At 36.6% G+C, this 13914-nt stretch overlaps 2 protein-coding genes across 2 annotated transcripts in view; both read right to left on the bottom strand.

The window, feature by feature from the left end:
- Positions 1 to 3661: 3661 nt before the first annotated feature.
- Positions 3662 to 13914, bottom strand: part of LOC112568573 — a 170877-nt gene continuing 160624 nt past the window's right edge. Inside the window, exons 9-15 of the mRNA XM_025245905.1 lie at positions 7104 to 7166; positions 6694 to 6873; positions 6417 to 6500; positions 6015 to 6117; positions 5808 to 5885; positions 5137 to 5192; positions 3662 to 4329 (exon numbers count right to left, since the gene is read on the bottom strand). Coding sequence (XP_025101690.1) covers positions 5864 to 5885; positions 6015 to 6117; positions 6417 to 6500; positions 6694 to 6873; positions 7104 to 7166 — 452 coding nt within the window. The 3' untranslated portion in view covers positions 3662 to 4329; positions 5137 to 5192; positions 5808 to 5863. The remainder of the gene's footprint in view (positions 4330 to 5136; positions 5193 to 5807; positions 5886 to 6014; positions 6118 to 6416; positions 6501 to 6693; positions 6874 to 7103; positions 7167 to 13914) is intronic.
- Positions 9752 to 12366, bottom strand: LOC112567438. Its single transcript, XM_025244131.1, has 3 exons — positions 12027 to 12366; positions 10824 to 11099; positions 9752 to 10217 (listed from the first exon to the last, which is right to left on the bottom strand). The coding sequence occupies exons 1-3, from the start codon at positions 12154 to 12156 to the stop codon at positions 9877 to 9879; spliced, it is 747 nt and encodes a 248-aa protein (XP_025099916.1). The 5' UTR covers positions 12157 to 12366; the 3' UTR covers positions 9752 to 9876.

Genomic DNA, 13914 nt, shown 5'->3' on the forward strand with positions numbered 1-13914 from the left:
CACGACATACCCTGATTAATTGCCAGTGTCACTTCTGTGAATTTTTAAAGAATTTTTAACTATTGTATAAAACTAATGTAAAACAAGCTATACAGTACTTGAATAAATACATACTTATAACATTATTATAATTTCTCCAAAATCAACGAACTAGCCAATTTTTCTTTTTTTTCTGGAGACCACTTGTAACTCTTATCCCACTCTCATTAGCTTGCGGTAAAGAGAATGCATTAAAGTTTTTAACCACAAAGTGATTACTTGTGGGAATACTTAGTGTTTCCGTTTCCAATGTTGGTATAGTTTTTTTTAGGAAATCCTATTTTCGCAATGCAGTTTGGGTTTTCCGTTAAACATATTTAAAAACACTTAATAACATTTCCTCTTGCTCATTATCTGATGCAGCGTGTTCAGTGCACTAGGAAATTAGTATCATTTGGTTTTTGAAGCATAAATGCGAAGTGAACTAAGCTCACAGTCTTGCTTATTTTAGAAATGTTGATAGTATGTGTAGATATTTCAACTGTGACTCATCTAAATAAGATGAACAACACTGTACTCATGAGGATGGGGATGTCAAGGACTAAGCCTTAGCCCAGACCTGGGCAAAGGCCGGCCCGCGGGCCGGATCCGGCCCGCCTCCTGTCTCTGACCGGCCCGCCCGCTGGCCCGCTGGCCAGTATATATACTATATATACAGTATTGGGTAAAACTGAGTTAACTATATTAGTCCGGCCCTCTAAAACCATCCCAATTTCTCATGCGGCCCTTTGGGAAAATTAATTGCCCACCCCTGCCTTAGCCCGTAGTCCTGCTGTAAGGATCATAATGTCCGAGACCAAAAAATTCTCTCTGCAGTGGAATTAATTGTATTCTTATCTGCGACACTGAATGCTGGGCTTCGCCAATTACTTCAGCAACTGCTATCTTACAGTCTGCAAAACATTGAAGAAGATTGTGGCATTATTCAATTATGATAATACAAACCTAAGTAATTCAATCCTCCCCAGCAAACGAAAAATAATTTCCACGCATTCTATACGTTTGTCTTTGTGTTCCGTGTTTTATCACTATTTACATGCTTCAAAACATGAAAAGCAGGCTGGTGATGCTGCTGCTTCTTCTGCCTTGGGTACAGCCTTCTCTCCACCTTGGGTGTGCTTTCAGTCATACGTGCAAAGAATCGCAGACACATTAACCTTCAGACCTACTGTCATTTGCCCAATAATAACGACAATCATGTAACAGTCGTACCTAGCCTACATTGCTAACATCATACTGAAACAACTGGACCATCGTGTGCTTGAATAGTAAATTGCGGATCAATTAACAGCACCGGGAGGCGAGTTAATGAATATTTTATACATTTCTGCTGCACACGCGAGTGTACTCAGGTGTGTCTGTAGTCTCTTTACCTGGTAGTCAACGAATGTCACGTGACCCGAGACACTACCTGATAAAGGAAGTTTTGAGAAAAGGAAAAGTATGAAAAGACATTTTAAAAACTATTTTCTTCTGTTTATGTGCTTGTCATTTATAAAAAGAAAAAAGTCACAACGAAAATGTTTAAGGAATCTAACATGTACAAAAGTACTAACCTACTATTTTTAGATTTTCTACATCTACGAGCCCTTGTACTTACTTTGGAGCAAAAATAATACAAGACGATCTTTTAAGAGAAAATACGGCAGCATAAAATTCCAAGAAAGCTAATCTTTTGAAAATGCTTGCACCGTGACAAGTAATGTAAGTGTTGTGGAAGATATGTGACTTGGTGAACTGAACTATGAGCCAAGGACCTGACGGGGATGGTGTCAGATGACTGGGCGTTGTGCGTATCGCCTCTTCCGTCTAATGAAAACATAATCCGCGTGATCCCTACATCTGGTCCGGCTCAAGGGATCAGTGCCTAGGCTTACAAATATGAGCACCTTAGTCACAAATACTTTCCTCTGTGTGTGTGTGTGTTATTGTGCATGTCTGTGTTATACTCTGTGTGTTTGTGGGCATGCGCTGGCGTATTTATTCCGTTTGCTTAAATAAACTTTCAAGTACTATAGCAAACAACAAAGAATGTACATTACATAAAGTCATAAATTAAAGTCACCCTGGCACACGGCACACCCTGAACAAAAGCAATGAGGAATACGAGCATCAGATGATTTAATGTGATTTGAACTTAATAATAAGAATGTAAACTAACCCTTATGGGAGCTTCGATGGATACTTATTTATCGCGAAGCAACATATTCCATTCCGATTGTTCTATATTACATTAAATTTGTAACAGCTATAATAATAATAAGAAGAAGAAGAAGAAGAAGAAGAAGAAGAAGAAGAAGAAGAAGAAGAAAGAAGAAGAAGAGAAGAAGAAGAAGAAGAAGAAGAAGAAGAAGAAGAAGAAGAAGAAGAAGAAGAAGAAGAAGAAGAAGAAGAAGAAAGAAGAAGAAGAAGAAAGAAGAAGAAGAAGAAGAAAAACAAGAACAAGAACACTACATGTCGCTGCTTGACAAAGAGGATGACAAATTAAATCACCAGATGCTTGAAATATGTATAAAGGAGACTTAAGATAAGCAGTGAATGACTCATAGTCTGTGCGAAGTGTGAGAGGCTAATGTAAGACCTGGCAGTCAGCCCAGTACACAGATGTTACTTGTAGATAGAGGACAACGTGTCCTAGACGGGATCTGAATACAAGACATCCAGTCCGCACTTATAGTTACTAGTTCGCCTCAGTGTAAGACAAGAAATGAAGAAAGCAGCTGTTTAAATTATGGCCATTATAAAATATCATCTTTAAAGCATGTATGTCTGACACTAACTAAAAGAAACAAAATCTCACAATGATCAAAATGGAAGAAAAATATGATAAAGTAACACGAATCTTGGAGTTGTTTGACAAGGGTTGAACTGTAGTGGGGTTAGCAGCCAAACAGAATGTATACAACAATCTATACAAAGTTGGGTCACATGACTTGTGCCGTGAACCGTAACACGTGTGGGTCACATGATGCTTAATCATCCCTGGGTTACACCTACACGTATACGTGGGTGGTTTTCTGTAACCATCTAAGATGCAAAATTCCGTTTCCAACAATTATTTACAGCAGGCGCCCAGCGACATCTGGGAAGTTACATTGATCAACAAATATGTGCAAGAAGGAAATAAATATTTCGTGGAACAAGATTTACAACTTATTTGAGTGAAGATTATAAATAAGACGACTAGGGTAGTCAGATAGCACAATATGTAGTCCAAAGGTTTGGTATTTTCCAACGCAGACAAAATAGAAAACTGATGTTGGAATCCAATCCATTTTTGCCCACGATTTGCGTCGACTGCATGATGTGTAGTCACGAATATGTGAATGATCATCAGCAGTGTAAATACTCAGTGCTGAGTATTTGGAGCATGACTACAGTAGTTATTGTGCACAAAACTTGCAAACTTGTGTTTACTAAAGCAAGCTAGAATACTGTATCAGTCCAATAAGATTCCTGTTTAGTGCAAACATATTTTTAAACTCAGGTGCCTAATTTCTAACTTTCCTAGTTCCTTTTTTCTACCAATCGCCGCAATAATTCCTCAGTTGTTTGCATGGGATTAACTATATAAACCACCTTCATACTAACTTCATACTAACCGTCAAACACAGACACACACACACACTCTCTGTAGATATATATATACACACATACTGCGTATGGGACAACACACTACACATGCGTGTATACTCATATACTAAGAAAGCTCTATGCTTACAATAAATATCTACTCAAATTATATTTCACGAACTGACTATCAATATCAGACAGAAACTCGACACATAATATGAAGACCTTAGGTCATGAGACTATTCACTCCGGATATGACTAGCTTGTGCACTCCTTGGCTTGAATGAATAACAAATTATGATAAATGTTCGTCTTGAATGCTGAGAGGAAGGTCTTTACAAACTTCAGACTATTAGCAGGCTAATTTTCAGTTTCACTTCTGTGCTTTTAGTTTGGTAATATATGGAGCCGTAGGAAGAAAGGAGGGGACAAAATCTTCAATCAGTGATTTAAAAGCAAAAGGGAAAACATTTTCATCATGCAGACTTTCTTTCTATCCATCCCATTTATCCATAACTAATCCCTTCTTCATTCATTGTTGAGTCTGCCTTTCTTCTGTTTGTAGTCTCGGGGCGGGGGGACGATGGCGGTGACTTTGATGTCGGCGTATTCAGTCATTGTTTCGGTGCCGATGATGGATTTAGACGAATTCGTGGTTGTAAAAACTAGGTCTCCGTAGATGAGTCCATCAGCATTCCTACTACAGGATGGCTTCTCCTAGTACACAAGCAATAAACAAAATTATTGTAAAAGACGATATCTTACAGTAACTTAATTACGATAAAACAAGCAAGGTCAAGCAACACGAACAAAATATCTCACTTGTGGGTATGGTAAAAACAACAGGTATTTATGTATGTCCGATATAAATAAGTACTTCTAAGTGCGGGCGTATGTTAGTAAATGGGGGATAGAGTGAGTGAGATGTATAAAACTAAGTGGAAGCAACATATGATTTTAAAATACTTAACTGATCATTAATATAACATTTTCATTTTACTAGCTAGCCATTTTTATGTAGTTCTGTTCTCTCTATAAACAGTTTTGCGATAATGGGAGCAATTTGAGGTCAAAGTTCAAGTTTTCGCTTTACTGGTTATATCAGTAAAGCTTCCCCAGTGAAAAAATTAGTTTATCGCGCTGTAATTCAGTATTTTCACTTGCCATCACACTTTTTCAGAAAATATTCAAGATTCACGAAATATGATTTAATAGCACTTAAAAAACACCCTTCGTGTTCTGTGTCTAGTGAAGATAGACCCATACACAGGACAGTTAGTGTCTCTTCCTGTTCTTGATTTAAGGTTAATAAGGCTCATTGTATACAGATTTTCAGGTCCGATTAACTTCTAAATAGCCTCTTTATGGTGAGTGTGAGTACCACAATCTAAACACTACAAGCATCACAGTCCTAATAAGGATGGGGAAGTACAAGACCATGACCTGACTGGCAACCCTTCTTTAGGGCTAATCATGTCCAAGAGTTACTAATCCTTTTCGCTGTAGAATTAAGCGAATGCTTACAATCAACATAGAAGAGTTGGGTTCACTGAAGCCATCAGCAATAGGAGTCTTGAATTCTGCACAACATTAATATAAAAATCATTATTTAGTCATAATGTTACAAGCCTCACCAAAATAACTCCTGAACGTCTACGAAGAATAATTGAAAAGGTATATTTCCATCCACTCTCATTCCGTGTGTTCTGCATGTTATTTATTTATTATTTATTGGTCTTTCTAGATTCGATCGTTTCGCTTTTAAAAACCTTTTAAGAAGAAAAGGAAAAGTATGTACAAATCTACGTAAAGTCGCACACGAACAGACACACCACCAGCTGAAAAAACTAATCTTCACCCATGAACCTAGTCTGAGTACTCGTTATCAAGCCACAAAGAAACAAACGTTTCCCTTCTTTTAAGAAAGAGAAGGCCCTTGTTGCTGAAGTGCAATCACGCAGACCAGCTGTTACTTCATTAGAAGGAAGGAAGAAAGGCAAGCCAGTTCTTCAATAAGCATCTGTCACTCAAAAGTAAATAAAAAGTCCTAAACGTCTCTTATCCGCTTGTCTGCCTGTTTGTTTTCTCAATTTCTTAGTGGATCGCTCATTACTTTGTATACATTCTCTTATTCTGCTTAAATACCTAGCGTGCTGGTTCCTCAAATCCTGTACTCTGTAATACATTATACTAACCTTCTTCTTTCGCTCGCTTCTTTAGCATGCGAACGGCGTTTGGTGAAACATAGGTGTCACCAGGTGTGCCCAGGGTACCTATCAACCGAACAAATGTGAGATTTAATATTACTTGATACTCTTTGAGTCCCAGTTAGCTTGATTTCTTATAGTGTCAAACACTATCCTAAAGTTTTGTCAAAGCTTAAAGCACAAAAAAAAACAAACCACCAGGTCGGCCATTTGTCTTCCCTTGCGACTTCTGTTGTTTTTCTCTCTCTGAGTTCATGTGGGGAGACGTAAGAATTCGCCTCCGACCCAGGCGAGCTACCTGCGACGGAGCAAAACTTTTTTCTTTACACATGATATCAGGGTTTTAGTGAAAGGTAAAGCAAACTATTGCTGGCTATAGGAACGTCTATACTTGTGTGTGTTCATGTATATCCATTGTCTGTCTACCATAGTCCTACACTAGATCATTCCATCAGATATTACTACACATAGTAGTCGTGTGCGTAAAAAAGTGAACAAACAAATTAGAGTGTAAATTTGTATTCAGAATAAAAGAGAAAAAAATGAGAAGATAAGAAAAACAAGATCAGGTTGTTAGCATTTATTTCTCGGACTCACTAATTCCTGTCTTCTTCATTTTTTTCTTTTTACGAACATCTGAGGATGACACGTAGGTATGGCCTTCTGCTCCATCATCGCCAGCTAATTAAAAAAACCATAACATGGAATGAAAACAAGTGGATGTACTGAAGGCGTACTTTTCGTAAATAAAGGTAAGAGAGAAATTTCAACAGATGGCTACATTAAAGATCTTGGGAGAAGGACGTCCGCTGAACAAAACCCATGAAAGTAAAGCTTAAACTGAAACTTTAAAGAAGGTGATACAATAACATACGAGTTGTTGACTGAACATCTCCAGTCGGGGCTCGTGTCCGCGCGAGCTGAGAGCGTGGAGGGCGTGGTGGACCCCCCGATGAGGTCAACAGAAGAGGAGAGTCATCATTGGGAAGATTTAACACTTGATTGTTGTTGTCAGATCCATTACTCGTCCCATACACGTCATTTACGATCATAGCTATGAGACAGGAAATTTTATATATTATATTTTAATGTATAAAATATATAATGATGAAATGATTTCGGGGCATGTTGTATGTGACAACGTCTTCATATTTCAGCTGTTTCTCTGCTGTCTTCACTAATTTTCTAGTCAGATTAGGAACAGAAAAAAAATAAGTAAAAAAAATATCATGACTAGACAATATCTTTACAGACATGTAACTGTTATCAGACTAAATGACTTACTTCCAAAACTTCCTCGTAGATTTTCTCTTGGATCATTGTTCCCATCTGAAGGCCTTAATTCCGCTGATGCGGATGATAGAATTTAAACAGAAAATATACTGTTTACTTATCGGGATAATAATTAGCTACATATTATATAAACATATTTAGCTATAAGTATTCTCATTTATTTTCTAATGTTGATGTAGGTTAATTATTTTACGGGCTACATGGTGAACCCAAAGATCATTTTATACGTCTTTTTTCTTCCAAAATATTTCTGTCCTTTCTTGCCTCAGTAATTTAAGATCACTTTTTTGAAGGCTGGGTAATCTAGGAAGCACTATATTTTGTGTTTAATTTAAAATACAAATTAAAACAAATTTATGTATTGTGCTATAATCATACAAAAGTACTGACATCCGACAAAGGTTAGTTACTATTAGGACTATTATTCTAATAGTTAAAGTCAAATGTTCAATATTCTTCGCACGACATTAGGCTAATTTTTTTCCTGAAGAGCATCGTTCGTTAAACTCTCCACGATCATCTTCCTTTCATTTCCATCGGTGGAAAGCCGATTGGCAAACTATACACTTTGGAGACGAGATAGATTGGGTAGCAGGCATTAACACAGACCTTACCAACTGACCGACTGACAGTTTAAACGAATGTAGAATGGAGATCAGCACTGACAAGAGTAAAGTCATGAGGATTGGCAACGGCAAAGCAGCTACTAGAACGGAACACATCTCGAACAAGTCAGCAGCTTTAAGTATTTAGGAACCACATTGAATCACAACAGCAACAACAACCATTGCTAGGCTAGGTTCTGGCAGATCCACATCTACAAAATACAATCTGTGCAAGTGTTTTTAGAGCCGCTCCTGCTTTACGTACGTGAAATGTGGACCTGTCTGCCGATGGGTAGAGAAAATCCAGACACTCAAAAACAAGTGTCTGAGGAGTTAATTCTGAATCTCGTACAGAAAATATAAAACCAGTGATTTCTACGAAGCATGGTCGTGACACTTGTTGGACACCAAGACCCTCTACTCGCAACAGTCAAGAAGTGTAAGCTAGTCTGGTTTGTCCATTTTACTGTACACGACACATTGTCATATATTGTCATTTAAGGTACCTTAGGGTGATCGACTGCAAATTTCAATAACAACTATATTTATACTTTTCATTAAACGAATTTGGCAGTCTTAGGTTTTGATAGCGAAACGATACATGATGACCTGTTATATACTGTCCAGATTCCAATATCAGTTATGACGAATATACTGACACGAATATAAACGTATCACCATTGGTTCGAAATTAACGATTGACAAGAAGATGAGCATATTTTTGTCATATGTTGGGTGGAGCTAATAACTAGAAAACCAATAAGATGAGTATGAGTGAACGTATAAGTAAAGACAGCCTCAGCAAACAGTAGATGAGGAAAGAACTAAAGGCATTCAACTACATTTTAAGCCATTACAAAATCACTCTACGTTTATCCACACTCGACGAGGCATGTGAAAATGTTTTTGGTTTTGTTTGTGATGTAAACTGTTGTGAGGCTCAAAAAATAAGGAGTTTGTGTCGACTGTTGTATTAGTCTGAAGTCTACCAGTAATGAAGGATTGATGTGACACGGATTATTCTTCAGGAATATTGGAGAAAGGCTTCTACTGAAGTTATGCTTATAAAGTATGTAAGTAGCTACGAATTATGCTACATTTAATTTTTTTTTTTTAATTTTTAAAGTTAGATGTTGCAAATATGTAAAAAAAATGTTTATCTCCAAGAATCGCTGAACTAACACTTATCAGGCTATGGTGAAGTGTTAGCATTTCAGGCTGGCATAAAGATTGTTGCTATCATGGTCATCGTCGACGATGTGACCATTTCCATTGCTTCCATCATCAGCAATCAAGACATTCGCAACTAAAGTAGCTTGTAGGGATAGGAAATAAAAATAAGCATCTCGCAGAGTGCAAACTCTGAAAGAAAAATATATTAGCGTTATTAAATATATCATCTTAAAACAAAGTAAAATTCTCTTGTAAATTACATATTTTGGCATAAAACTTACCATTTTTGCTTTTTTTGACATTAATAACAACGCCAATGCCAGCAATAACTACGACGACCAGCAGAACGGCACCACATGCAACTCCGATGCCTATTTCCTTTTCTCTCGCTTGTGCTGAAACAACTGAGATCGTGTGTCTTACCTGCAATCTTCATATACAACTAATCTCCCAATAGTATTTATATATTTTATCATATTTTCATGGAGTTTTGAGTCACTGTAAACAATTTCATAGTAAAATGAAGTTACATTTTAAATACAAGAGCAATTTCTGATACTAAGCTCTATTTAGGGGACAGAGCACCAAACAGTATTAAAAATTCAATAAGATATATAATCTTTCTGTTCATAATATTGATTAGTTTGAAAACTATTAAATATAAATCATGCTGCATAATTTGATGTAGCGTAAAATAGTAAAAGCGGTGACAAAGCAAATGTCTCAAATAATGTAAGAGTTGGATATGTTATTACTGGTGTAGATAAATAAGAAGGATATAGCCAGAAAGCACCCGTCTTTTTAATATGACATTTTATAAACTACTATAAATAACCCAAAGTAGATAACGAATTACATAGATTTAAGGGTTTTTTGGTTGTTGTTTTCTACTGTTTGGAGCACTTGTCACTCAAACTGTTCGGCACTCATCCAGCCTTTCAGAATGGACTGGGATCAGGTGTGCAGATATATAAAACATACAACTTTCAAATTTGCCTACCTGGATTTTCGCTTTCTTGTTTGAAACCCATCTCTGACTCGTTAGTAAAGTTTAAAGTGGTGTTTGCGGGACCTTTCTTGTTGACAAGAGTTAACATCCAAATTCCTTGGATTTTGCTGTCTTGATTGTTAAGATGGAAAGAGAGAGTAAGATCAGGTGGATGACCGGTAAGTGTGCAGTTAAGTGTTATTGTTTCGTTGCCTTCTAATGTCACTGATGTCAAACAACAGTTATTGAATTCTGTTGTGTAAGACTTGACAGGTAATGTGATATTCAATGATGAAGAACTGACGATTTTCACGAAGCTTTCAGTAAACTTGGGAGGACCTGTAAAAAACAACAAACAAAATGCAGCTTATTGTGCCAATTGAGCTGATTGTTTGAAACAGTTTTACATTTCTTCGTAACTTTCAAAGAAGACATTAACCATGATATAGTTGGTTACACAACCAAACTAAAGTATTCGTTGTTTGCTTAAAACTAGTCTTGGTTTCTTTCCGTCTGTTTCTAAAACGACTAAAGAGATATTGGACATAAACAACAAACCGGATGTTGTTGATAGCATTGTTCACATTTTGTGCTATTCCTGTAATTATTATCTCTAATTACCACTGTCAGGGGCACCAAAGCCGTGGCTCTGTTATAATTCTTCTTCATCGCTTTGACTTACTATGATAACTAGTTTGGCTGGCTGATCCAAAAGCGGAAATTTTAAAGTCCATTTATTGCGCACATAAGTATATTTAAATTTTCTTTTTTTATGTTGCTTATCAGACTGCAAAATACTGTTGGGTCCTTAACCCTTAATATGTATCTGACTATAGTATTGGACCACTTGGTGTATATATATGTTTGCTGATAAGGATAGTGTAACACAGGGTTAAAGTGTAAACGAACTAATGTAGTACAATGTGCGTTTACTTTTATACTTACACTTGACAAGAAAAGACACAGATCTGTTCTGCTCAGACCCATTCCCTTCACAACGAACTGTTGGCCAGTCATCTTCACAGTGCACTAGAAGTGAATAGGTCAGAGGACCTGAACCTGTAACAAGTTCCGTCCCTTTGTTGTCAACCAGACTGAAGGCGACAGGCGGGTTTCCTTTGTCAAAGGAACAAGAGATGTTCACCTTCTGACTATCGTTGATGAGATGAGTCCCGTTCACCTCTTGTCCGTCTACAGTCAGACTTGTGACCTGAGGTGGATCTGCACACACACGCGCACGCGCGCGCGCACCCACAAATACATTGCGACTGGTTCTTCAATTAATTATTCAGGTTACATGTGTAATTTCGGGCAGAAGTTAATAAAGATAGTCTTTAAACGTTGTTAAACGAAAAACAAGTATTTCAACGCAGTAATTCCATACAACTATAAGCAGGTATCGGTAACAGGGATTTTAAATCCGTTCATCATTAAGGGGCGATTTGTTTAAACATTATCGGCATAAACCTTTGTTTTACTGACATCTGACATGCATAAATACTGCACAATGAAAATGTCAAGGTGCCCATAGAATCCTTTTAGTTTCATTTTGGCATGGAAAACTTCTACTTTCGGTTTCGTGCTAGTATTCGAGTGAGGTTAATCTTAAAGGTTAAAGTTAAGCAGGCATGTTTCAAAATATCCCTGCAAAATTGATCTTTAAAATCAGAACTGAGGTGCAGAAATGTTAAATTTAATAAATAACTGCTGTATACCATTGCATATATAAATTACACGAAAACAATTGCGTTTAAAACGAGGGATGATGTGAGAACATAGCTGCTGACATTACGATCTCGGGTACCAAGTCGTGTCGTACACGTGAGAACATTTCTTAACAGTCAGTTCTTCACTTGTTTCTACTTCAGTTTAATGTACACCTAGTAGTTAATTCGTTTTTATAGAATAGAATCGAGATTTTAATCTTAAATAATAAGAGGTAGTATTACTTACACACAAAATCAACGTGTTGCATATCATCTCACACATCTATTACACGATAACAGATGCGCATAACTATTAAAGTTGCGCTGAGTAGGGAATTTATTATCGAATAGTAGTATTAAAAATTTCAGGACTTTGGAAAATTCTTTTGACATTTAAAATAAGTATAGAGATTCTTAAATAATCGTTAATATTATCACTTACACAGAATATCAATATGGAGCCGCCGTATAATCTTCTTTGTCTTGTTGTGAGTTTTATTCTCCAGGTGGAGCTGCATGACACTGAGTGACCGACTGACCAGCTGTGAAATCTTCATTTCCCAGGTCACCATGGAGTTGTCAAGGTAACGGGGTTCGTAGGAGCAAACCACGTCGTCTCCAGGACCCCATTTCTCTACAGACGGGTGGATGGACCCCTCTGTCCACTCAAATTCACACTGAGTGGTTAGGTTGTTGTTAACGCACGCTTCATATACGAGAGTCGTAGAGCCTGGAAATGCTGAGTTTTTAGTAGCATTGAGCAGATAGGTAATGTTCGTAAAACTGCCTTCTGTTTCGGGCAAAATTTCGCTCTTATTTGTAATCCCACCTGTAAATGTGAAAATTAAACATATTTACAAAAAAGTAAAATAATTTCGGCTGTTTTATGAAAACCTGAATATTAACTAGTTTTGGAGTCAAATCAGTGAATAAACCAACATTTTTGTCAAGAAGGAGAAAATACCTTTGACGTAGCTTTTTTTCTGATATTGTCATTGGCGTGTAAGTTTTACTGTTTTATTTATTTTCAATAACAGCAGAACCTTGAAATCAGACAGCTAACGTTACGAAGTATAGCAAATCTGAGGTTTCATGTTTAAACTGTCAAAAAACGGTCGGCTTTGTGATAGTTTTGAACTGAAAGTAGCTAAAATTAATAAAATTTTGGACTACCATTGTGTATTTTCAGTTTAGATTGAATGCTTAGGTGAGCAGATGAGAGGATTATCCAGAAGCATACTTACATATCTTGGAATTCGTATTTCTTTGTTCTTTTTTAATATCGATTCAGATTCACCAATTCTTTTGTATGTGTCTCAGAAGTGTGGTTCGTTTGCCCTCTTGTTTGTGTTGAAAATCACATGCGTTGAATCTAGATCACTAAAATTGACTGATTTATTTTGAACACGATACATACCCTTTGTTCTGTATTCTTTATGCGAGAGTTTCAAGTTGGATAAACGTAATTTTACATGCTTTTTCCCGAGAAATCTTTTAACATCGTGCTAAATGTGTTCAATTGTAAGTAACCTTACGTTAATTATGTTATAGCTAAATATGGCAATTACAGATATTCGCAGTTGTTAAATAGTTTATGTAAAAGTTTTATTTATTGCTTGACTTCTTTGACTATTTGAGCAAGATTACCAGCATAAAATATCAGTTCTCGATATTTATTTCAATAGTTTATCGATGTGCTTATGTCGAGGTGACATGAGAGACTCATGAGAGATATAAGTTTCCTATTACTCATAAGACATTGCAATAATCAAAGAACTTAATTAATATGCATTTAATTCATTTGATGATATTATGTCAATAAAAGGTAACTCTGATTTACTTTTTAAATACTTCAAATGCCGTCGTTGAATCATGGTTTAAATGTTTTTCCAATTCTATTGTTTCTAAACAATTATTTACAATTCGAATTCTTTACTGAACACGTACTTATACAACAGTTGACAAAACTGAAGTACTTACATGTAAACGCAAAGGTTTGCTTTTGTATCACAAATAATGTCGTTAAAAAACAACAAACTTGACTTAAAGTCTCCATAGTCAGGCCATGTTTTTTTAAGTGCAACAGCTTTAACACAGTGACTATAAGTACACGACTTTCAACCCGTGCGGTTAAGATTGGACAGTTTCAGCTTCCTTTTACAGTTCGCTGTAATTACAGCTTAATTAAGTTCCCCAAAATCTTGAGGCACTCGAGGCCTCTAGCAAGCTATACATAGAGAGACAGAGAGCGAATCTATCATTATTTACATATAAAAAGAGAACATACGGATTCGTCTACTATCTACATGTAAACCAAAGGCACGTGGTGT

This window comes from Pomacea canaliculata, linkage group LG7, assembly GCF_003073045.1.
Source record: "Pomacea canaliculata isolate SZHN2017 linkage group LG7, ASM307304v1, whole genome shotgun sequence".
In the NCBI taxonomy this organism is placed as follows: Eukaryota; Metazoa; Mollusca; class Gastropoda; order Architaenioglossa; family Ampullariidae; genus Pomacea; species Pomacea canaliculata.